Source organism: Zalophus californianus, chromosome 11 (genome assembly GCF_009762305.2).
Source record: "Zalophus californianus isolate mZalCal1 chromosome 11, mZalCal1.pri.v2, whole genome shotgun sequence".
NCBI lineage: Eukaryota > Metazoa > Chordata > Mammalia > Carnivora > Otariidae > Zalophus > Zalophus californianus.
Genome location: NC_045605.1, coordinates 55,238,897 through 55,264,254, shown reverse-complemented (window position 1 = coordinate 55,264,254; position 25,358 = coordinate 55,238,897). Strand labels below are relative to the sequence as shown.

At 44.4% G+C, this 25,358-nt stretch overlaps 2 protein-coding genes and 1 pseudogene across 8 annotated transcripts in view; all 3 read left to right on the top strand.

The window, feature by feature from the left end:
- Positions 1 to 14,147, top strand: part of ACER3 (alkaline ceramidase 3) — a 163,022-nt gene extending 148,875 nt beyond the window's left edge. For 3 of the 6 annotated variants that reach the window (XM_027581223.2, XM_027581224.2, XM_027581225.2), the window contains 2 exons: positions 3,030 to 3,075; positions 3,571 to 14,147. In XM_027581223.2, the coding sequence (XP_027437024.1) occupies positions 3,030 to 3,075; positions 3,571 to 3,624 (100 nt within the window). In that variant the 3' untranslated portion in view covers positions 3,625 to 14,147. The remainder of the gene's footprint in view (positions 1 to 3,029; positions 3,076 to 3,570) is intronic. The other 3 variants (XM_027581221.2, XM_027581222.2, XM_027581220.2) reach the window with 2 other exon arrangements.
- On the top strand, positions 13,616 to 22,970 carry B3GNT6 (UDP-GlcNAc:betaGal beta-1,3-N-acetylglucosaminyltransferase 6). Of its 2 annotated transcripts, XM_027581218.2 has the most exons (3): positions 13,616 to 13,641; positions 14,365 to 14,507; positions 21,682 to 22,970. In XM_027581218.2, the coding sequence occupies exon 3, from the start codon at positions 21,736 to 21,738 to the stop codon at positions 22,891 to 22,893; it is 1,158 nt and encodes a 385-aa protein (XP_027437019.2). In that variant the 5' UTR covers positions 13,616 to 13,641; positions 14,365 to 14,507; positions 21,682 to 21,735; the 3' UTR covers positions 22,894 to 22,970. The 2 variants fall into 2 exon arrangements, with proteins under 2 accessions (XP_027437019.2, XP_027437020.2); XM_027581219.2 differs by lacking the exons at positions 13,616 to 13,641; positions 14,365 to 14,507 and adding an exon at positions 16,367 to 16,418.
- Positions 22,971 to 22,978: 8 nt separating this feature from the next.
- On the top strand, positions 22,979 to 24,295 carry LOC113915364 (annotated as a pseudogene).
- Positions 24,296 to 25,358: the final 1,063 nt, after the last annotated feature.

Below are 25,358 nucleotides of genomic sequence, written 5' to 3'. Positions count from 1 at the left end.
ACCTTAAAGATAGTTGATATGTATTATTTATCAATGGATGCTCTGGCTGATAGATGGGAGTATGATGAGGAACACATATTGGTGTAATTTAGAATATCTCCACATGAAATACTAATAGAAAGGGGGAAATGGTGACTTTACAGTGAAGAAAAGTCGCAGCAACCAAATTGACCATGCATTTAAGGTTAACATTGCCATGATAGAGCCGGTCATTTATGGTATGTCTCCTGATAAAATACACTGAAATGAGCTCAGCATCATTTCTGTAGTATTCCTGCCAAAAATGCATGGCCTGGGTCTGGTTATGAGGAAATATTGACGGACCTATGTTGAAGGTCCTTCTACAGAATGAAAGTCCTATACTTTTTAAGACTATCAAGTTCATGAAACAAGGAAAGACTGAAGAACTGTTCTAGTTAGAAAAAAATTGTTAAGGTATGAAAACCAAATGCAGTGCATGTTTCTGGATTGCAACCTGGATCAGAAAGGAAAAAAGAGAAATTATTGGGACAGTCAACAGAATTGGAATGAAGGGGCGCCTGGGTGGCTCAGTCGTTTAAGCGTCTGCCTTCAGCTCAGGTCATGATCCCAGGGTCCTGGGATCAAGCCCCACATTGGGCTCCCTGCTCGGTGGGAAGCCTGCGTTGCCCTCTCCCACTCCCCCTGCTTGTGTTACCTCTCTCACGTGTCTCTCTCTGTCAAATAAATAAATAAAATCTTTTTAAAAAAATTGGAATGAAGTCTTGAGTTGGATGTTAGTATTGTATTAATTTCCTGAGTGGAAGGGTTGTATTATAGTAATTTAGGACACTGTCCTTGTTTTATGGTGATACGCATTGGAATATTTAGAGGTGATGGGCATCATGTCATTCAAAGACTCTATAATATATACACTTTGTGTGTGTGTGTGTGTGTGTGTGTGTAAAACAGATGTGGTTAAATGATAACAATTTGGCATCTGGGAGACAGGGATACAGGAATTCTTCATACCAATCTTGCAACTTTCCTGTAAGTTTAAAACTATTTTTAAATTAAAAAAATAAAAAAGGAGAGGGGAAGGCCAAGCCTCCAGATGATGGTGGGGGTGAGGGGGTTGAGATATTTAGTGTAAATAAGCAAATAGAAAACTGATCATCTAACTGGTAATCAAAATACCTTCTAAAACAGTAGGCTATCCATGTTTGTGAAAAAGAGAAGGCTAAATATACATATATGCTCATAAATACTTAATTATCTTTGTAAGGGTATATGTTAACTGGTAAGCACTAGCATTTCTCTCTGGGCTAAAGGTACCAGGTAGGAGACAGATCTTTTTCCTATGTACTCTTCCAAATCTTTAACAAATGATTATATTCCCTATTTAAAAAAAATTTTTTTAAATAAAACAATGATATTTTTTATATCCATTAAATGAGCTCTATAGTATTTTGAAATTTCCTTCTGTATTCTTTTGTTGCAGTGAAATGGTATCATCACACATTACTCGTCAGTGTAAATTGCTGTAACCCATTTGGAAAGAAATTTGATACTACATGTGTTTGTGAAAATAAAATATTTATATATATATATATATTTTTAAACACTCATCTTTTTATTTTTTTTTAAGATTTTATTTATTTATTTGTCAGAGAGATAGAGAGCATAAGCAGGAGGAGTGGGAGAGGGAGAAGCAGGCTTCCTGCTGCGCAGTGAGCCCGATGCGGGACTCGATCCCAGGACCCCGGGATCACGACCCGAGCTGAAGGCAGTCGCTTAACCGACTGAGCCACCCAGGCGCCCAAAATATTTATATTTTTTTATCCCAGTTATTATATTCCCTGGAATTTATCCTAAAGAAAAATGAAAATGAAAATGTGTGTGTAAACTCAAATATGTTTATTACAGTGTTACTTAATTAGCAAGGCAACAATGATAGAAGAAAAATAAATTACCTAATAAGGTAGAATTATAAATTATAGTTTATCTTTTATTCAGCCATTTAAAATTATAAATGTGAAAATTTTATAGCAACATAGAAAGGTATTTGGATTATTTGGATTTTTAAATGAAACAGACTAAAATCATATGTAGGTAATTATTAACCCTGTGTAAAACTGATTTGTGTGGGGACAAGGGTTAAAGTAAATACAGAAAAAAATGAAGCATTTTGACTATATTTGGTGGCAAGGTTGTGACTTTTTTTGTTTTGTTGTCTATTAACGTTAAAATGTTTTACTTTGTTTTTTTTTTAAGGAGGCAGAGAAGATAGAATATGTTTTAGACGTATTTCATCCTAAATAACTAAAATAAAAGAAGCTTGGATATTCAAGCTTCAGTTATGGAAGTTTTGATTCTTTGGGTACCTCATTGAATGAAGCATGCAAATAATATTTCAGAGGGATGATTTGAGAATTTAATATAACACATGTGCCTTTTAAGACTTAAGTACTATACAAATGTTTGTTTCAAACAGAGTTAACACAGGGAAGTAAAAATATCTGACCTTGGAGCTTTGCTCCATCACTTCATAACTGTGTAACAATCTTGAGCCAAGTTATTTACTTGCCATATGCACTGATTTAGAATCCAGTCTCATTCATCTTCAGAAGTTACTTATTCTAAAGGTCCCTGTGAGGAAGACTTTCATTACCTTCTTGATTATCTCATACCTGTATTGTAATCCTTGTAGAGCTGATATAACTACTTCCAAAATATTCTAAGAATGCTTTAATCCTTGCTACCATTATCTTCAAAGATGAAACTGGCAATTATGATATGAATCATCAAGTATGAGTGTTGTGCTCCCTACTAAACTACAAACATCCTGAGGTCACAGTCTGAGTATTGATTTCTGTCTTCCTTAGCATCTTACCAAGTGTTCTGCATAGAATAGCTGCTCAAAAAATGGTTGCTAAATGAACAAAGAATCTACTAGGATTGCTTTTTTGTGTGTGTATACAGAGGCACTGTGGTTAAATTTGTCAGTAAGAAAGTTTGTATGAATTAAAAATTAATCTGAAGAGCTCTCCCCCCCTCCCCTTTTCTTTCAGTTTATATACAAGAACTCTTTACCTGAGATACAGGCCAAAAGTAAAGGTAAGTTCCCTTCCTAGGGGTGGGTGTGTGTGGGTGTGTACATGCATGTGTGGATGTGTTAGGAGAGGTTTGGTATTGAGAGGATGGGCTACAGGTGGAAGAAGGGGATGGGCTGGAAAGGTACAAGCTTTGGAACCAGATGCTCTTGAATCTTGAACCGGGTCTTCCACATACTGCTCTATGACCTTGGGCAAGTCTGTTCTCTTTAAGCCTTAGTTTTTTCAACAATAAAATGGAGCTGTCAATAGCTACATTACAGAGTTGTTTTAAGAAACTGAGATGATTAAAATGCCCAGCTCCATGCCTGACAAAATAGAAGCTTAATCCATTTAAATAAATTAAATAAAAATAATTTCTGAGATCTGGGGAAAGTCTGGAAAGACTATGCCATACTCAGGCTACTAGTTGTTAGCATACCTAGCTCATTGGTTCTTTTTCAGGGATAACACGCAGCAGTTACCTTCTTTCATTTTGTCCTAACTTGTTTCCAAACAGTTTCTCTTCGGAATCTGGCCAGTGATCCTGTTTGAACCTCTCAGGAAGCACTGATGAATTATTCCACCAAGAAAACAAAACAGCACCTGCCATAGACCTGGCCAAATGAATAAGCAAATCCTTAAAGATCTACACATTCAAATATATTATAACCATCGGAGTAAAGGAGTGACTTTCTGAGTAATGCTGCCAGTCACACAGAGAATAAGGAATGGGGCTTGTTGGATGTTTAGCTTGTGTGTGTATCTCATTGTTCTTCTCCTCCTCACCCTCACCCTAAGATGTTTAAAAAGAAACAGACATGATGTGTGTGTATACACTTGAATGCTGGAAAAATGAGGCTTTTCTTAACAGGTTAACAGTTTGTGCGGATCATAGGAAATTAACCTTTTTCCCTTTTTTGATAAGGGTTGCATGTGAATTATACTTTGCTTATTATTTGATTAAATAATCAAAACAGCTAAGTATTGGCAAAACCCCATATCCAAATGGCCAGCTGTGGAACCAGCACTTAGCGGTGTCAGCCTTGATTTATATTCTTGTCCTAGTAACCTCATGAATGGTTTTCCAAGATTTTGAAAAAGAGCTGTCTGTGGGATTCTTTTTTTTTTTTTTTTTTAATTTTTTTATTGGGTCTGTGGGATTCTGATAGTTCTTCACTGTCTGCCTTTGTGGTAGTCAGTATGTCATAAGCAAGCTCCAACCTGCTACTAGGTTCCATATTTGCCGTATCCCAGATTTGCAGTGGGCTCTGGGGTTTCTGTGTGCAGCACAGCCAATCAGAGTGGGTGGGTCACCTTGTAATATCTATGAAGACCACGAGGACCCCTGTAGAATGTTGTTATAGCTCCAGCCAGTTAAGGGTGGTTTCTCAGTTTTCTTTGATCTTTGCAGATCTTTAAGTTGTCACTGGTTTTATGGCTAGGCAAACATGATTGGTGGTCTGGCCTACCCCCCATATTCCATCCTCTTCGCCTAACTTATTTGAAGTTACCAGTGAATGTTGTTACCCTCCGACTTTTTTAAATTATACCATTTTTTTTCCAGTTTTCAGAGAGGCTATGGTTATGCCCAGGGAAATGTTTCAGGTTAACTAGAGCTAAAATGATCAGTGTCCTATTTACCTTAAGCTTATTAGAATATCTGCCCCTTCATATTTTGAAGGAACTAGATAATAAGAGTTGAGAACAGCTCTAACTTCCTTGAACTTGTAACAGAACTCACCAAAATTAAAGTGCTAAGAAATGGCCGTGAAATATCATTGTAAGGCAGCTAGTTCTAACTTGGGTTTAAATGTAGAACAAATTGAATCACTTTTCACAAACTAACACCTGTCTAGTGTAAAAACCTGATTTCACCCCTTTGCTGATGTATCACCATATTTGTAGCTCCATACCATTTAGCATTTTTGCAACTTTTTCCTGCTCATGCATTATAAAATCCAGATTGTTTTTACCACATGGTGACATTGACCCAGATTAAATCCTGAAGCTACAACTTCAAAAGGAAAATCATTTTTTTTCTTATGCAAAGGTATAAAACACTCCTGTCATTTCTCCAGTATCCAGTAAGTCTCCTTGGTACAAATTTAAACCAATACAAATTTTGTCGTTTTTCTTCACCTACTAGCCTTAGTTGTAGCCGAAGTACTATTTTCCTTACCTTAGCATGCCAGCATGCCATTAGGCAGGTAATTCTGCCTACTTTTGTGATCCTCCAGCAAGAAAAACACTTGCCAAAACAAATCTAAAGAACTTTGGCTGTGCCTTAAGAAAATCTAAATCTAAGCCGTTCCAACACACAGCCTATAAGACTGTTCTTTTGCCACGAGATCTTACATTTTTTTTAATAAGTTCATTTGTTTCACACCATTGTCTTTTTGTACTTTTCATTCACATTACACTTCTGTGTAAAGAATTTATATACGTCAACAAAGGCACAGCCTTCTTGACAGGGCAACTAGGTGTGGTGCAACTGAGTTTCTGTGTATCACAGTCAGATAAGGTGTGGGGGGCCCCCCCCCGCCGGGGGACCCCCCCGCCCCGGCCCTGGGGTCCTTTTCAGCGGCTTGCTGAATGAGCAGTTGTAGTCACTTGAAGAAAGTTGTCCAACACCTCAGTGGAGAAGCATGGGCACCACTGGATGATTTGTAATGCTGTGGCCAGTTCTTCAGAGACCCTTGTTTCTGCTGTGAAAACAGCAACATGAAAGCAGAAAGCATTTTAGAAGTGTTGAACAGAAAGCAGAGACTGAATCCAGACTCTCAACTCTCCAAGTTAGTCTGTGCCTCACATATGGCTGTCTTTCTAGCAGCCTAAGTATTTGCTCACTCAAGACTTTGTTTCTGTGCCATAGTGAGTATTATGGAAATACTGCTGACCTTCAGGACATCACTAAATTGACTTTATTTCAATGGCTTTATTTTTCCCTTCTAGGATTCTGGGTGGGCATTATAGCTTGTATTACTACCCCGCCTTCCCTTTATTTTCTTGGCAGAAAGTTTGTTTACATACCATCTGATGTGAAAGGTGCTCCTCTGTGGGTCCTATAGCAAATTATCTTTCAGAAAATACTAATACCTTAAGAGGATCTGAAAGAAGCAGTTTGCTTGCACATCTTAATATCCTGCCATTTTCACAGAAAATTGAAAGCATTTGACTCTTTTTTTTAAGGAAAAACTATGAAAGGTGGTTGTACTAATCTGGTTGGTCACTCTACCCACCCCTCCCCACCTTGGTGCTTTCATGAAACGTTGCCAACACCTGAATTGATCTTTATCCTTGCAATATTGTATAAATTGATGATTGGTGATAAACTGATGAGAAACATTAGGTTTTGAATAATTTACAAATGAGAACCCCAAATAGAGGTATTTGGTATAGCAGAATTAGATAAAATATTATGGTTTACCCTAAATGCACAATTTCCAGGACTGTTAAACTAGGCTTTCTTTACACTAAGAAGGTTTTTCTTATACTAAGGAGAAGGAGGTAGGAGTCAATATCAAGAGACCAAAAACTTTAGGTACATACACAATGCATGAAAATCTTTAAATGCCTGAAAAAACTAAGTTCTATTTTTTTTTTTAAGATTTTATTTTTAAGTAATCTCTATATCCAATGTGGGGCTCAAATTTATAACCCGGAGATCAAGAGTAATGTGTTCTAACCAGAGTATAGAATAAGAAGTACAGTCCTGTACTTCCTATTGACTGAGGCAGCCATGTGCCCCAAAACTAAGTTCTGTTTTAATGCCAGTTCCTTCAGAATTTAGCCAGTGCCCCTTAAAGTCTAATGATTTAGCTTAAGGTTTTCTTTTTTTTTCTTAAGATTTTATTTATTTATTTGACAGAAACACAGTGAGACGGGGAACACAGCAGGGGGGGTGGAAGAGGGAGTAGCAGGCTTCCTGCCAAGTAGGGAGCCCGATGAGGGGCTCGATCCCAGGACCCTGGGATCATGACCTGAGCTGAAGGCAGACGGTTAATGACTGAGCCACCCAGGCGCCCCTAGCTTAAGGTTTTCTTATGAGTCCTATGGGTTCCATATTATTTTGCTCTTGAAAAAAGTAATTTGTTGCTAAGTTGAAGAGTTTTAGCTCTCAATTCCACAGTTACATGACAGAAGAAATTCTTTTAACCCTGTGGCTTATGATGTGCTACTGGATAAGTATTTCTATAAAACCGATATTTGAAAGAGAATCGGTTATAATTGGAATTTGCAAGTAAGTGGCAATTTGTAGATCTACCTGTGTCTTACATTTTACATCTTATCAGTGCCATAATATAATTAGTTTGGTGACTTTGTCTTGTTTTTCAGTATCTAAAATTACAGCTTATTTGCTATGCTGTAAACATTTGGAAATAATGAGTAAAATTTGGCTAAAAGCTAAACCCCTTTGTAGAGGGGGCTGTAAAGTGAAAATAAAGTCATGACCCACCTGAATGGGAAACTTCAGAAACTTCAACGCTGTTTTTTAAACTGTTGGACTTACTTTAAGAACAAGGAAACTTAAATGTCTAACTGTAGTTGCTAGATGAGACGTTGCCACTTTTGCTGAGGTTCATGTGAGCATGCTACTTGACTTAACATTTCCTCCCGTTGGAGAGGAAAAACCTCTCTTCTACCCTCTTAGATCCAGTAGTTAGGGACCTGTGAATTAAACTGAATAGCAAGAGAAAATGTAGATTCTTTTTTCACATCTGTACGCAAGAACTCAGAGAAAAGCAGAATTCGGGGCTCATATGCCATCTTAATAAGGGGAGGGGAGAAAGGGCACTTACGGGAAAACAAATGACTTTCAGAAAGGATAAATGGGCCCTTGGGAGAAAGAAGGGAGGTATAATAGTTTTGTGAAAATGTCTGCTTAGTTGTGGTACCCAAAGTCCCAGGGAGAGGATTTGTAACAGTTGAGTTCTTTGGGGGAGGTTCTACTTTTAGGCAGATACAGGGAGTTCAGAAAAGCCTCTTCCTGCCTCTGATTCTCAAATGCCCTTAGCTCAAAATAATTGTTATGCCACAGTGGTGTATTCTGCACCCTTTATTTCCCCCATCTGAAACTTCCCAGGGTGTTTCAAGGAGCAGAAGCTGAGATAGTGGTTGTGGAGAAAAGATTCAGGTTAGAAGGCGGGAGGTAAGAGGTATGCAAAGGGAAAAAAGGCGTAGATTTATGGAGAAAGAAAAGAAAAAACAAAAACTAATAGTTGAAGCGGATTATAAACTCAGTTTCTTGAGTTCAGAGATGAGTCAGTCCAAATGATTTCTACATGTTGGTCTTGAAGTGTCTTTAGATTGCAGAGTCACGATGGTCGTGGTAATCTCACAGTCATGAGCATTTCCTGGAGCTCAGAGGACCATGTTCTGGTGAACTTCCTGAGTGGCCCAAACTGTTGGGATAAAGCCTTTAAGGTTCCCTTCAGCTTGCAGGGCTTTAGGAAACAGGCAGTTTTAGTTCTTAATGGTGCCAAGTCAGGAGGGTGGAAGAAAGTCGGAAAAGTTAATTGCTGACAAAATGCACAAGATGGCAGGATTCAGCTTTCAAAGAGGTGAAAATAGCTCAAAGACAATGAACAGGACTAGAATCTGATAATCCACAGTGGTGGGTTATAGTTTTCCATTGAAACATAAAATTTCTCTGTAATCACCTCCACTTTTATCAAAGATAATTGAGGTAAGACTATTTTTGTTTGCAAAACAAGTCTAGTCTCATCAAACTTGGCCTGGTTGTTTATGTAAATGTAGCAAGAATGGTAATTGACAACATAGGCCTTTTTAAGTTTGTTTTACTGGAACTTTTATTAGGAATCTCAGATTGGACTTTTAAAAAGCTCAAGGCTAGGAGAATTTGCCATCAGACTTCACTTGCAGTACCCACAGATTTGGATGAATTCCTTCTCAAGATCCCCAAAATATCCTAAGTTTTCTGGGCCTGCCAGGAGGTAGCCTTCCTTACTCACCTGTAAGGCTGGGAATCCTGTAAGCCAGGTGCCAGGTGGGTTTTCCAGGAAGGTTTTATAAGCACTGACTCCTTAAAGTCCACCTTAGTTTCTTAAACCTGGTCATCTCTGATGCTATGCACAACATTCTCACACATGACACTCCAGTCAAAGCCTAATATAACCAGTGTTTCCAATTGTGTCCTGTTATAAGAAGAACAAATTCTTACTGAACTTACTCAAATAACTCTATTGCCGTGAAAATAACAATCAGTAAGGGTTTCCAAATTTTGGATGGCTCAGGCAGGGAGAAAAGATAAATGTTTTGTTTTTGTTTACAAAGATATAATCTACTAAATTGCTATGTTATAGATAGCTTCAGAGAAAGGGGTTTTTTTAAATCCCAGAAAATGAAACATTAAAGAACCAGCAGTATTCTGAGCAAAGGTCATAGAAGAAATCATAATCATTCTTTATCAGTCTACTCAGTGCCATATGATAAATTCAGGTGTTTCTTGATTTGCGGTTTTATGAACCTATGAGCTTTTCTGTTTGTTCTAGAAATCATTAGTCCAGGGTATGATCTTAAAATTACCTAAACAATGACATTGGAAACCTGTACCCCACAGTAATGCTGTAATCATACTGTGGGTCCCTGAGATAATCCTTTTTTGTTGAAGATTAAACCTGCAGCTGATTAAAAGAGTTTTCAGGAAAACATCAGGGTAAAACAATATCTGTGAATGACAAAAGGCTTTAAATGGCCATGATTAAAGATTTGATGAGAGTTCTTTATAATGCAGTTGACAAGAAATTTAGTTGTCTCTGTGACATTCAACAGTTTAAGATAGCTGGAGTTATGATTGGTCACATTCTACCAGGACTTGGACAGCTATGATGTTGACAAATTTCCAATAATCCAAGAAGCTGTGTCCTTTTAATAGGAAATTTCAACCTCGAGTTTTGCATCCATATACTATTGAGCTCATTTCTTAAAAAAGAAAAAAAAAAGATTATAAATAAATGCATTCAATCTTAGCCAGTTTGCCCACATGAATAAGATATTCCCCCCTTCTTTCTCTCCCCTCCATCCCCTGCCCCCACCCTCTTCTGCAGACCCTTTACAACTTTATGCCCATGTGGGATTTTGTCCATTCCTCTTCCTCATTCTGGAACAACTTTTAAACAACCTCTGTGTAACTACTTGAGGACAAAATTGCTCTTCTTTTTTCCTTAACAAAAACACATCTTTCATTTCTTACAGGCCTTTGAGATTGCTTCCCTTCTTTATTTTTTCTAGTATTTTTCACTTACATGTATTGATTAGCATTTTTAACCCTTTGTAACCTTAATTTCCAGGGAAAATGAGGAAGTCTTCAGTTGTGAACTGTCACATATCAGCATTCTATAGATTAGCACATTTATGAATGTACCACTTCAATATCCAGATCTATATGTTTCTTCATAATACAACTTCTTAATGTGGTAAAAGAACATGTTTATTAACAGGCCCAAATATCTTTAGTCAAAATAATCTTTTAGGTCAAATAACAGGTCCAAATATCTTTAATCGAAAATAAGTCAAAAGTAGATAAACTTATGTTTAGTAATTAATGTTTCAGCATTTTATTTGGAAATGACCTAGACACAGATACAAAGAACTGCTTCATTTGAAATTCAAACTAGAGATAAAACCCTGGCTTGGGACCATAAACTTTGATGTTGGATTTGACATTGGTTTGACATCATTGAGGGAAAAGTGGAAAATGTGTAAGGGATAGCAAGTTTCACCAAGCAACAACTCTTTCCCTGATAGGCAATCAGAGCAGCTTAAGGAGACCGAGCACTAAAGAATGTAAGCAGTATTGTTAGCTACAGAATTTCTACTCTAACAGACATGCACTTGGCCATTTACAATAAGCAGTACCAACGCCCATTTTAATTCACTTTCAATAGCCAGTATTGCTTCACAAGACCTTCATTTATTATTAAATCCAGCAAATTACTACCTGTTTTGATTGGCAGCTAGTACAGAAAATGATCACAAGAATATTTCCTCCTAGCAGACCCTAAAAACAAAAAATTTATCACAGGTAACCTAAAATTGCCCCACTCTGTTTAGCTCAGCAGCTGTGGATATTATAGCACCAACCACAGGTCACACTTTGCTCACAACTCGTTCTCAACCCTTCTTAACAAGACCTGCTTCATTGCTTTAAAGAATACAACGCTGATACTAGAACTAGATTTAGTCAATGGTAATTTATTCACAAAATTGTCATAAAGGCAGCTTTATTTGAAACTTCTGGCAGTGTCTTTGCAGAACATCACTTTTACATTGAGTTTGGAGAAGTAACTAAGATTGCAGCAGAGCACATTCCTTAAGGAAATCACATAAATATAAGCACATAAATATAGTTCACTACAGATACTCGTTTTGAGATCATCTGCACCTTAAAGAAAATGATAAAAATGTTTTATGATATCATATGGCTCTAGACCAAGGGTTGGCAAACTACAGCCCACAGACCAATTCAGTCTGCAGTTGTATGGCCTGCAAGCTAAGAATGATTTTTACTTTTTAAAAGTGTTGTTTAAACTTACAAAAAGAAGAAAATGCAACAGAGATGTATGTGGCCTGTGATGCCTCAAATATTCACTATCTGGTTCTGAGAGTTTGCCGCCTCTTCTCTATGTCTTCAACAAAGGAACTCCGTAATGCAAGTCCAGTATAGTACTTGCCACCGCGCTTCTGATGATTCCAGTGTGTATTCATCAGAAAGAAAATATTTTATACATTTAAAACCTCTCACTTCTTTGTTGAATGTAATAGGATTTGTGTTTAAATATTTACACTATAAAATTATTTCTTCATACCAGTTTTACTAGATCATTAACGGCCTGCTGCAAAGTGCCTAAACCTTTGAATAAAATTACATGATTTTGTTTTCATTATGTAGGGAATTACATTCCATACTGTAGAGTCCAAAAATGCTAGTTGCATTCAGTTTTTAAGTTGACTTCCAAAAAGCTGAGATCTTTTGACCATCTTTCCTCATGCCACATAAAATGTGTCATGTGGCAGTTGTCAGGGAACTAATAAGCCATCACAGTCGTGGGTACTTTTTTTTTTTAACTTTCTAAAAGGAAAAGTTCGAAGTCCTTTCCACAGTTAGTCCTTGTTTCCTTTTGGCTTTTCTTTTTAGAGCTAAATTATTTAACACCAATTAATTAGTCTGTTTTAATAACTAGGTATTATCAATTTCTGTTTAATGTACTGATCAGGCATTGTCTACTGTCCAGCATTTCCACACATTTAATATTTCTGAGTCATTAATGTGGCCAACAGATAAACCGTTCAAGGTAATATAAATGTTCCTAGTTTCATTTTGATGCAGATGTCTGTTCTACTAGCAATTACTTAATAAGCATAGGTTGTACTGAATCTTTACGAGGAACTAACCATTTTCAGGTGATCTCAGATTGCTTATTCACTTTTTCTATTTGATTTGCCAGTGCCACAGTCATTTTTCTAGAAGATAGTAGAATTATGTATTTTTATCTAATCTGCTATAACCTAGGCTATATTTCATTACTTCTCTAGGTGAAAATATTAAAAATGATAACTGTTTTGTAATAAGACTTCTGGTACTGTTTTACCCTGGTTTATATTAATATATACATTTATATAAAGGTAGGACCACCATGTTTAGTTGTATAGTCTGTGCACTGCTCAAGGCACCCACTTGAGGGAGGGGAGTTAGTGGAGGCCGAAATCTAACCTGTGCTCAGCTTGTTAAGGTATGTGCCTTGGTGGAGTTGCATCTTGGGACAACTTTTTCCAGTTTCTAGGTGAAAGGGTCTGTATAAGGCCAGCAGCAATCCTGCTCACAGGAAGGATCTTTATCATTAGAGTTTTGAACTATACTGCAGTACCTTTCTACTCCAAGGCTAGGTAATTTGCAAAGCAAAAGCTAGTTAAACATTTATAATCTATAAATACACAGCATTCTCAACTTTAGGAGCTCCGGAGTAAACACTACAGCTTCAAAACAGAAAAAACATATGCCACGAGCCGTTGTATGTCTGTGGTTTCTGTCTTTCGCAATGGCTAAAGCACCATCTGCAAGATGTAAAACAAAACTAGAATTTCCCACTCCTCACTCAGTAATCCAAACCATGGCTTTTCAAATATTAGTTTTCCTAGCCAAACCCTCTGGAATGGGTAGTCTGAATCACTGCTGACCATATATTGATAAGTCAACTAGTTTCTCTTTTGTATGTCAGGAAGGGACAGCCTTGCCTGAATCAACAGGCTGCCAAGGAATACAAGTGAATTTTCAAAGTGATTTGAACTCTGCTTTGTAAAAATAAGGACCGAAAACGGGTTGGGATTGCTTTAATTCCACCTCAGAGTAGTTCATGCCTTTCTAAAGCTACCCTGCCACACACACCCTCCAAACACAGGCATTCACCATTTGAGTGAATTTCCCTTGAGCTGATGGGGCTCAGCTCTAGCGTGCCGGGGGTGGGGTTTTCCCACCACCACCCCCCAGCTTTTTTTTTTTTTTCTCGCTTTAGCCCTGGACTGGAATACAGATCTACCTAGGTGCTAGAGAAAGGACCTGTCTCACTTGGTAAGCCAGCCTAGCCCCAGAATAGGGCTGATTCTCAAATGTGGAGAAAGCATAAAAAGAGAAAGAGGATTCGTTTCTCGAGCCTTGCTATGTGGGAACCGTATGGCACTGTGCCGTCCACTCAGCAAACTTCGGAATGCTATGTCCATGTTAGGTGTAGGAGCAGATGGAGAACAAGACATCCTGCCCCAGGCACTTACACTCTAGTGCCCACCAAGTAACTACCGGTTACATTTGGGGTGAGTGTCATGGAGGGAGTGAACAGAGAGCTTTGGAAGTGTGCACAAGGAAACTGGAGAAGGGGACACTTCTCTGAAGAGGAATGTTAGGTTAACTGAAGGGTGAGAGGAGTTAGGAAAAGAGAGACAGACTGGTTACAGCAGAGAGAGCAAAAAGTGGGTGTCTGGGGAGATGAGCAGGGATCAAGTCACACAGGGGTTTCAAAGCCACGTCGAGAACCTGAATTTTTTTTTCTTTTTCAAGACTAACCTCAGAGATGGTTCTGAATGAATTGGAACAATGCTGTTATCTTTTTTAAATTTTTTTATTGTTATGTTAATCACTATACATTACATCATTAGTTCTTGATGTAGTATTCCATGATTCATTGTTTGTGCATAACACCCAGTGCTCCACGCAGAATGTGCCCTCCTTAATACCCATCACCAGGCTAACCCATACCCCCACCCTCCTCCCCTCTAGAACCCTCAGTTTGTTTTTCAGAGTCCATCGTCTCTTGTGGAGCACCTGAATTTGGAAAGCTCCTGAAAGTGTGGAAAATGGACGAAAGGGAGTCAGTGTGGGTGCAGGAGTACCAGATAGAAGATCAAATACATCTGAGTTATATGGGAAGCAGCAGATTGGGGGTGAGTTCGCAAGTAAGTTTGGGAGTCATTGAACGTGAAGACCGTGAGAGCGAGAATCCTGGTGGAGAGTTAAAAGTTAGTAAAATACTGTGGATCTGGAGCTCAGCTGAGCAATCTGGGTTGAAGACAGAACTCTGAGAAAAACATACATGGTATTTGAAGCCATGGGAGTAGAGGAGATCATGGAAGGAAAGAAGAAGGTCTCAGGCTAAGTCCCATAAACCAAACCATTTAAGGGTTAGGTAGAGGAATTATGAAGGGCAGGGGCACCTCCAAAGAGAATCACCACTCACTTGGAAAGGAATCTGAGGGTGAGAGCCCGTGTTCTAGTTCCTCGGGGTCTGTATACGGCTAGCTCTGTGCTCCACGTGGTATGTGGGCGGGAAGGCAGTAGCCTGGACCCAACACTGCCCTGAGGCAGCAGCAGGCTCCCCAGGGGAGCCCATTGGCATTGTCTTGACAGGGTACAGTTACATACCTCATGTCCTTGGTCTAAAGACCTGGCTTAGGATCTTGGGCCCCCACTGAAGAGGTGTCTGTAGCCAAGTCACTTAACTTTAAATGTTGGATTCTGGATCTGTAAAATGTGGGATTGTCTGAAGGGTTAGCACCATGGTGTAGCATGAATCTAATTATAATGGGCTTTCTGAATAGGATCCTTCCTGTAAGAATGTCTGGCCTGGGTCTGCCAGGGGTATCTCAAAACTTGTAGACAACCCTGAGGAGTCAACCTCTCTTCCAGGTCCCTCTCCCATTGACCAGTTTGACCTGAAACAAGGGGCCATCCAACTTTCCTCCCCTTCCTGGTCATCAGATGCTACCTTGTGCTCACAGAACCTGTTTGTCTTGGAGATGGGGACAGGTTCCTCTGCCTTATCCCACTCCAGTTTTTCAGACTAGGGTGTGGCTGAACAAGCACTGGACTGAGACTTTTTACAATAGATTAAAACATCTACCCCACTGTAAAGAGGCGGGCTGGAAAGGAATTAAGATTGTTATAACTCCACCTCTGAACAGTACACACATTTTGAAGTCACCCTGCCACACATATCCACTACATACATCTCACTAGGGTCCCCCTGGCCATTCCAGAACCTTCCTAGAGAGGCCATAGTTGCCTGTTCTAAAGTCTATTCACTTTACTCCAATAAACTTACCTCATCTAACTCTCACCACTTCAATTCATCCCTAAACTTCCCAAAAGACATTTCTGCTAAGGAGAAAAGATGGGTTTTTAGGGGACTTAAAGAAAATGAGTTAACAACATTGTCATTCTGCCCACCTGGATGGTGGTCAGCTCTGCGCCAGGCCTTGGACTCAAAGCCATGAGTGCGACAGGAGTTCTCAGTCTGGGGAAAAAATCCAGCCAGGTCCCTCCCTGGGGCTGTACTCTTGCCCCCCTGCGCCCCAGATTTAATTGGTGCTCCCATCCTTTCTCAGCCTTCACCTGCCAGTTTCCAGGAAGTCTGGGCTTCCCTAATCCTCCAGCTATCTCTTACCATCCCCACTGAAACCTGTACTCAAGCCCCCTCCCCCTTTTTCCTCCTTCCTACCACCACTCCCCATTCATCCTCATTCCACACTCTTCTTTCATCCAGTTACTCCCCACGGACCCAGGACCCTCTAAATTAGCAAGAAGGACAAGGAGGCTGAGAGGTGAATGCTCTCATAGAATATCCAGTAAGGCACCAATCTCCAAGGACACCATCCTGCCATTCTGACAGCCCCTGCCCAGTTTAGGCTGGGCCATACCTCGCTCCCAAGCCCATACCCCACTCACCGTCTGCCTCGGGGGTCCCTGCCTTCAGTTCCGCCCTCTCCAGACACTGTACCCCCATTTGGGCTGCTATAATGAACTCCTGAAAACAGAGACTTATCGAAGACTTTCAAAGGACCAAGTTAAAACTCCAGGTATGGCATTCAAAGCCCTTCCCAGGGTACTTCTGTGTATCTTCAACTCCCAATATTTACCCCTCCAACCACATTAAGCCTGAAATGTGTCCCAGACATGTCCTGTTTATTCCCACTCTGTGGCTCTGCCCAGGAGTGCCCTCTCCTTGGCTACGGGCAAAACTCCTTACCATCTCAAAGCCCATGTGGCAGGTTAAATATGGCCATCAATTTTTGGAGCGCCACTTCATCCCTTGTATCTGGGCTGGTCTTATGACTCGCTTTGACCAACAGAATGTGGTGGGAGTGATATGCTGCAAGTACTGAGGGCCAGGCCTCAGAGGCCTCGTAGCCACTGCCCTCCCCATCTTGGAACCCCAAGACCACCATGCCGTGAGGCAGCCCAGGATGAAGGAGCACAGCCAGCTGTCCCCAGCTGACCCATTAACTGACCAGAGCCACAGGAGCGAGCCCAGGCGGGCCCAGCACAAAAGGCCCCCAGGCCACTCGCAGAATCTTGAAAAATAATTGATGCTGGTTGTTTCGAGCCATCACGTTTGGGGTTGGTTTGTGACACAGCACTAGATAACTGATATTATCCAGTTCTAATGTGAAGTCTTCCTTGGCTCGCTCAGGTTCCCTTCTCCAAGTTCCCTCTCTGTGTTTTGTACGCATCCCACCCCTTTATAAATATTCAATATCTGGCTCTTCCAAGAGATGGTGAGCTCTTGAGGACCAAGACCGAGTCTGATTGACCACTCACAGTGATAATGGGATGAAGCCCATGATCGTTTGCTAAATACAGTATACGGATGTCATTAATGCCTTTAGAAAATATGCCTGTATGAACATTTTACATACAATTTCCCCCAACAAAGATTTCAGAGCATATCCTATGTTTTTAAATTTTTTTTAAAATTTTATTAATTTTTAAAGATTTTATTAATTTGTCAGAGAGAGAGAGAGAGAGAGAGCACAAGCAGGGGGGAGGGGCAGAGGCAGAGGGAGAAGCAGGCCCCCTGCTGAACAAGGAGCCCGATGCGGGACTCAATCCCAGGACCCTGGGATCATGACCTGAGCGGAAGGCAGACGCTTAACCAACTGAGCCACCCAGGCGTTCCCCAGAGCATACCCTATGTTAACAGAACAGGCCCCCGGCCCTGGAGTTGCTCTCAGTCCAGCAGGGAGAACTGATCATGAAAATAGAGCATTCAAGCGATTCCGTCAGGCATACTGCAGGAGAGGCCAAGGCAGTCTTGGGTGGAGTCAACAAAGCCGGAAGAGATGGCATTTAGCTTCCTCACAAAGGATAAGCAGTCACTGTAGGGAGGAAGCTTGTAGCTGTCCCCACTTCACCATCCCTCCAAGGAGGACGGATGTCATGGATTGGTCAGATTCAAGAATATTGAACCAAGCCCAGTCCCGGGGGTGGGGCCTCAGCAAATGAAAGCAGGGTGTTAAAGTTAGGTCCCAGTCTGGGGACGGCTCCCGTCTATTTCTTCTTTCTCAGACACTCGAGGTAAGACAGAGCCTTGGGCTGCTTCCCATCGGTGAGGAGGTGCATTTTCTCCCCCTCCCAGACACCCCTCTCCTTAGAGGGCAAAGCAAGAACCAGAGGAAGGACAGGGAGGGAAAGGAACCAGGACAAAACTTCTGGGTTAAGGTTCCATGCTTGGAGTTGGGGCCAAAAGTAATAAAAAGTTTGTTTGCCTGCCATATTCACTGTGCATGCATTCCCCAGGAATACCTTAGGGTGGTAGCGGTGTTCCATTCATCCATCTCGTCATGAAACCAGAGGGGGGAATAACCAACAGAAACTTTTCCTGTTCCTAGAACATGAGAAAGAGAATCCCAGGCAGAGTGAATAGCATTGCAAAGGAAAGGAAACATACGCGTGGAACAATAAATGGAGAAAGAAGTGACAGGGTCACAAAGGAAATTTATATGATCCTCTCACAAATCAACTCCTATTATCCTCCGAGGCTCTGAGATAAATGACTTGCCCATGTTCCCACAAATGAGGAATGTGAGGTTTGAAAGGGTCACCTACGTGGCGCATATGGCCTCTTTTACCAACTTAGTTATTCAGTAGCCATGGTAACAAGGACACACAATACAGTCAATACGTTGAACGTTGAACTGAGCTCGTTGTACCAGGTTTCCTGCAGGAGGTGGTGCTTGAGTTGAGTCCTGAGGGATGAGGGATCAGGGCCGGCAGAGGCCATGAAAGCCTAAGGTGTGAGGACTCCAGGAGATCTGGAAGAGTGCACTGAGAAAAGGGGGAAATCCAGCAAAAAGAACCACAGAGGACACCCAAAGGTCCACAGTGTCAGCATCCAGGAACACAGTTCCACACACCAGCGCCACCCTCAGGAACAGGACCTGGCCCAAACTTTTCCTTACTTGTATCAGAAAGTGGCTCTGATTCAGCTTCCTGGATCAGCTTTATCAAAGTAAATGCAAGTTTCCTTGAGACAAGAATTACTGTTGCATTAAGACTGAGATGAGGGGCGCCTGGGTGGCTCAGTCGTTAGGCGTCTGCCTTCGGCTCAGGTCATGATCCCAGGGTCCTGGGATCGAGCCCCCGCATTGGGCTCCCTGCTTGTCAGGGAGCCCGCTTCTCCCTCTCCCACTCCCCCCTCTATCTCTCTCTGTCAAATAAAAAAAGACTGAAATGATTTTTCTTTCTAAAAATGATTCTGGGCAGAGAGAGAGAAGATAGAGAATGCCTCCTGATTGCACTGAGGGATGAGTGTTAACCTTCTCGATTTCTCCGTTGAAACTCAAATGCAGATTCAGGACTTGACACAAAGTCGCACAGCTAATGAAAGCAGTTGATACTCAGGCCCAGTTATTCAGACTCCAAATTCTATTCTCATTCATTTTTTAAATCTTTCACTCACAGAAAAAAAATGTTGCCTGCCGCAAATGTGCTAGGCACAGGACAAGCCACTGAGCCTAGAGCGATGATTAAGTAGACTTAGACCATCTCGCTGTCCCTCCTGTCTCAGTGCATCACACGCTGAAGCAGGAATACAGTGAGAGCTACAGGAGCCGACCTCTAGTATTTCTAATGGGACTCAGTGATTGCACCAACACTTTTGCAAGCATCTCTCACTTTTTTGGGTAGTTATTGGCACTGCCATTATTATTATTATTTTAAGATTTTATTTATCCATTTGACAGAGAGAGAACACACAAGCAGGGGGAGTGGCAGAGGGAGAGGGAGAAGCAAACTCCCTTCTGAGCAGGGAGCCCAATGCGGGGCTGGATCCCAGGACCCTGGGACCATGACTTGAGTCAGAGGCAGACACTTAACGGCTGAGCCACCCAGGCGCCCCTCATTCAACAAAGATTTATTGACATCTCTGATATTCATAACAGGTAACATTTACTGAACACCTATTATGTGCTGAGTACCATGCGAAATTCTATACACACATTATCATTTACTCTTCACAGTAACTCTTCGGAGTCAAATGTTAGACAGCTTAAATCAACTTGCTCAGAACATGCAATTAGAAACTAGTAGAGGCAGCATTTGAACCTGGGCAACCAGCATTTTCCATCACCATGTTGTCTGACCTCTCCCTGTGCAGGACATTGGTGGTGAACATCACAGATACCATCCCTGCCCTCAAGATGCTTACAGACTAGGAAAGAAGATACACTTTAAAACAAATAATGATCTGGTCTCCTTTGAGCTACACTAAAGCCTAGCCAAGGACATACCTATTCAGTGGACCTAGAGGCTGAGGAGGCTGAGCAGGCATTAAGGAGGTAAAGGAGGGAGAGGGGGTCCATCCAGGCAGGGGAGCTCCAAGGCCAAAAGAGCTTTCTCAGGCTGAGGCTGGTGCCCAGGGCAGGTGGCTGACAGTAGGAAGCTGAGGAAAAGCGCATGAGGTGTGGCATGAAATCTGCACGGTTCACAGGTAATCCAGCTACTGTGGAGGAGGGATCTACTGAGAGCATGGAAGTATGTGGAGAGACCGAGCGGGAGGCTATGTCATCTGAGCAGCCCATGCTAGTTTGGATTAGCCTGTTGATAGCGGGAATGGAATTGGACAGGTTGATGAAACATTTAGGGATTAAAATCAACTGAGCTTGGCTGGGGGGATGAAGACAAGGAGGGAGTCAGTCACGGTTTGGGGCTTGAACAAAAACCACAGTGGGTGGTGGCACTCTGGGACAACTCGGGATGGAGATGAGAGGTTGCACCCGGAGTGGCTGTGGGCCACCATGTGGAGCTGCTAGGTAATAGGTGGCTGGATGGACATACGGCACGGGCGCTCGGAGGTCCTCAAGGCAAAGGAGATACATCTAGGACAGAGCCTGGGCACCTCTCACTATTAAAGGTGGAAAGAGGAGGAAATGAGCAAAGGGAATTGAGAGACATGGTTAAAGAGGGAGGAGGAGAGGCAGGAGAGAGCAGCATCTCTGAAACAGAGCAGAGTGTGTTTTAAGGACAGAACCCAGTGTGATGGGATTCACAGGGAGTCAATACGGGAAAGGCTATTGTGATCTGGAGTTTGTCTTTCTTCATGAAAGCAACCCTTGTTGGGAGCATTAAAGTAGGAATCTACTAGCCCTTTCTTTTTTTTAAAGATTTGATTTATTTATTTATTTGACAGCGAGAGAGGGAACACAAACAGGGGGAGTGGGAGAGGGAGAAGCAGGCTTCCCGCGGAGCAGGGAGCCCGATGCGGGGCTCGATCCCAGGACCCTGGGATCATGACCTGAGCTGAAGGCAGACGCTTAACGACTGAGCCACCCAGGTGCTCCTCTAGTAGCCCTTTCTTGTAGACAACACTCAGCCCTAGGGACCGGAAGTGACTTGCTCAAGAGGATACGAGTAAGTAGGGACACCAGAATCTGACCTGGGTCTGAGTCCAATGCTATCACCTCATGCTTCCTTGACTAGGTGGTAAGGGGGGAAATGGATCAGAGAGAGTCAGGGCTGACAGGGATGGAGAGGAGGGAATAAGCACAGAGAGACTGTGGTGCAGGAACCACAGGATATGGAGTGCGGATGTAAGTGGAGTGTGGAGAGAGTCTGGGCTTCTGGTTGGAGCAACTGGGTGGATGGTGGTACCATTTACTGACGTGGAAAAGCAGGATAAGAATTGAAGATGAAGATTTTGACTTTGAGTGAGTCTGCTCCGCCGAGGTGGCTTGGGGAGATGCGGAGAGACAATGAGATTCTGAGGGTCAGAGCCCTCCAGACGGTGGGAAATGCGAGATGCTTCCGTGTAATCTTGAATTGTGGTTTCCTTTGACCTTGTAGCAGCAAAGCTGAGAAAGGCCTGGTTCGTGACGGGGTCAGAGTGCCCTTCCACTGATGTCAAACATGACTCCTCGTTCACCTCTGACTCGGTTTCCCGCACAGATGGCTTTTCCCTGCCGCAGGTCCCTGAATCCCAAGACTCTGACCCTCCTTCTGGTGGGTGTGAGTTTCTTGGCCCTGCACCTCTGGTTCCTCCAAGCCTCCAGGTCCCAGCGGGAGAAGATGTGGGATGGCTCTACGGAGGCTGCCCCTGCTGCCTCTGCGGCCGTGCAGCCGTCGGCGTTCAGTTCAGGGTCCCCATGTGTGGCCAACGACTCGGTCAACGCCACGGTCGGCTTCGAGCAGCTGCCCGCACGCATCCAGGACTTCCTGCGGTACCGCCACTGTCGCCACTTTCCCCTGCTCTGGGACGCGCCAGCCAAGTGCGCGGGCAGCCGAGGGGTCTCCCTGCTGCTGGCAGTCAAGTCGTCGCCCGCCAACTACGAACGGCGCGAGCTCATCCACCGCACGTTGGGGCAGGAGCGCCGCCTCTTCCTGCTGGGCTCCCCCGCGCGCGACGACGCCGAGAGCGCAAGCCGGTTGGCGGCGCTGATGGCGCTGGAGGCGTGCGAGCGGGGCGACGTGCTGCACTGGGCCTTCACCGACACCTTCCTCAACCTCAGGCTCAAGCACCTGCACCTGCTCGACTGGCTGGTCGAGCGCTGCCCGCACGGGCCCTTCCTGCTCAGCTGTGACGACGACGTCTTCGTGCACACCGCCAACGTGCTCCACTTCCTGGGCACGCAGCGGCCCGAGGGCCACCTCTTCGCCGGGCAGCTCATGGACGGCTCGGTGCCCGTCCGCAACAGCTGGAGCAAGTACTTTGTGCCCCCGCAGCTCTTCCCCGGGGAGGCCTACCCGGTGTACTGCAGCGGCGGCGGCTTCCTCCTGTCCCGCCACACGGCCGGGGCCCTGCGCGTGGCCGCCCGCCGCACCCCGCTCTTCCCCATCGATGACGCCTACATGGGCATGAGTCTGAAGCGCGCCGGCCTGGCGCCCAGCAGCCACCAGGGCATCCGGCCCTTCGGCCTGCAGCTGCCCGGCGCCCCCAAGTCCTCCTTCGACCCCTGCCTGTACCGCCAGCTGCTGGTCGTGCACGGCTTCGCGCCCTACGAGATGTTGCTCATGTGGAAGGCGCTGCACAATCCTGGGCTGAGCTTTGGCTGGGGATAGAGGATCTCCTGAGGACAGGCGGGCCGTCCGCGGGAGGATGAGCAGCCTCCACATCTGACGCTTTCCGTGCTGAGAAGGCATCCTCCCTGCTCTGGATACCTTCGATCCCACCCAGCTCGGTGCCCCCGAACCCCAGCTACACACTGGAATCGCCTGGGTGGCGGTCGGAAGGGCCTGGGTCCTGGCCCCATCTCCACAGTTTCTGACTCTATCTGCCTGGGGTGTCCTCAGACATCTGGGTATTTCTTAAGTTCCTCAGATGAGCCGAATGTGCAGCTAGGAATGAAGCCCACTGGGCAAGGGATGGCTTTTAACCCTCCAAACCCAGCTCCATTGCCCCCTGTAGGAGCCTGCGAGCGCCCCCTGCACTGAGTCCGTGTGGGCGGTGGAGTCAGGATCCAGTGTCGCCTGTTGGGTGCAGTACACGGGTGGTCGTTGTCATCATTCACTCCAGAGTGAGTACAGATGGAGCTGGACTGACGGTCAGCAGATGGATTCCCTACCCCAGAAGTCAGTTCACACTGGGGACCTGGAAAGCAACCAGGTCAGAGCCTGGGGGGGGGGGGGGCGGCAGCCTTCCTCCCACCCAGTTCTCTCCACCACTCCCTCACCCCCCAACACCTCTGTGAGGTCAAAATCCCCACTGTGGCGCCTTGCAGACACCACCGACCCGGAGCCGCCTTCGCCGCCCAGCCATGGTCAACCCCACCGTGTTCTTCGATATCCCCGTGGACGGCGAGCCCTTGGCCCGCGTCTCCTTTGAGCTATTTGCAGACAAAGTTCCAAAGACAGCAGCGAACTTCCGTGCCCTGAGCACTGGGGAGAAAGGATTTGGTTATAAAGGTTCCTGCTTTCACAGGATTATTCCGGGATTTATGTGGGGGGGGGGGGGAGGGGCGGGACTTCACACGCCATAACGGCGCTGGAGGCAAGTCCATCTATGGGGAGAAGTTTGATGATGAGAATTTCATCCTGAAGCACACAGGTCCTGGCATCCTGTCCATGGCCAACGCTGGACCCAACACGAACGGTTCCCAGTTCTTCATCTGCACTGCCAAGACTGAGTGGCTGGATGGCAAGCACATGGTCTTCCGCAAGGTCAAAGAGGGCATGAACATCGTGGAGGCCATGGAGCCCTTTGGGTCCAGGAACGGCAAGACCAGCAAGAAGATCACCATTGCTGACTGTAGACAGATCTAGGAAATCCGACTCGTGTTTTATCTTAACTACCAGACCATTCCTTGTATAGCTTGGGAGAGAACCCCTCCACCCGCACCTGCTCGAAATACCCCAGAATCTCTGTGCTCTCACTGCAGTTCTGCGGGCTCCATGGTTCCTTCTCCCCAGGTCTAGCTGGATGGCAGAGTTCAGTTGATGATGATGAAATAAAACCTAAACCACACACACACACACAAAAAAATCCCCACTGTGCAAAATGGGAACCTGAGGCTCAGTGAGGACAGTGACTGACCCAGGGTCATGTGGTCATTCCCAGTCATCCCACTGCTGTGGTCCTCTCCACACTCACTGACCCCAGCTAATGGCCTCTTCCAATAGGCTTGCCCATGCACACCTGCCCCACCAGCACTTACTCCCGCTATGGCGGGGGGGGGGGGGGGGTGGTGCGCGGGGTCACAGACAGACTCCTTGCCAGGGTCTGGGCCTCAGGGTTGGTCAGCCTTGGGGAACCAAGCCGGGGGTTCAGGGTGGGATCAGCGTGGGGGTCAGTGATGAAACTGTGAAAGACGCTGGTTGGGAAATCTGGACAGTATTTGGAAAGCCCGTGGAGGTCAGTGTACAGAGCCGTGTTGGGGGTGGGGAATCCGATTAGTAGCCTTGAGGGACAATGATTAGAGGGTGTGCAGGGGTGACTGGAGTCTGTCACGGACATCAGTTAGGAGGCTGGGGAGTCAGTGATCAGGACTGAGGATCAGGCTGTGGCCCTGACCTCCAGGAGCTGTCAGCCATCTTGGCAAAGTAGGAAAATAAACGAAACAGCTTCAGGGTGAGGCAGAAATGTGTATCAAGGGGCGCCTGGGTGGCTCAGTCAGTTAAGCGTCTGCCTTCGGCTCAGATCATGATCCCAGGGTCTTAGGATCGAGTCCCACATCGGGCTCCCTGCTCACGCGGAAGCCTGCTTCTCCCTCTGCCTGCCGCCCCCTCTGCTGTGTGCTCTCTCTCTCTCTGACAAACTAATAAATAAAATCTTTGAAAGAAAGAGAGAGAGAGAGAGAGAGAGAGGGAAAGAGGGAGAGAGAGAGAGAGAGAAAGAAGGGAGGGAGGGAGGGAGGATGGAAGGAAGGAGTATCAAGGTCCCAGCTGTGGGAGACAACAAGGACACACCTTCAAGGAGGAAGGAGCCTGGGTGGGAAGTCAGGAGACTGACCAAACGCCTTCCCTGCCCTCAGGACAAGGCCCATTCCTCCCCGCTGGCGGACTCGATCCTGGCAGAACCACAGGCAGTG

Bases quoted from the DNA above. Each gene is read 5' to 3' on its own strand.
- B3GNT6 (XM_027581218.2), top strand. From the start codon at position 21,736: ATGTCAAACATGACTCCTCGTTCACCTCTGACTCGGTTTCCCGCACAG.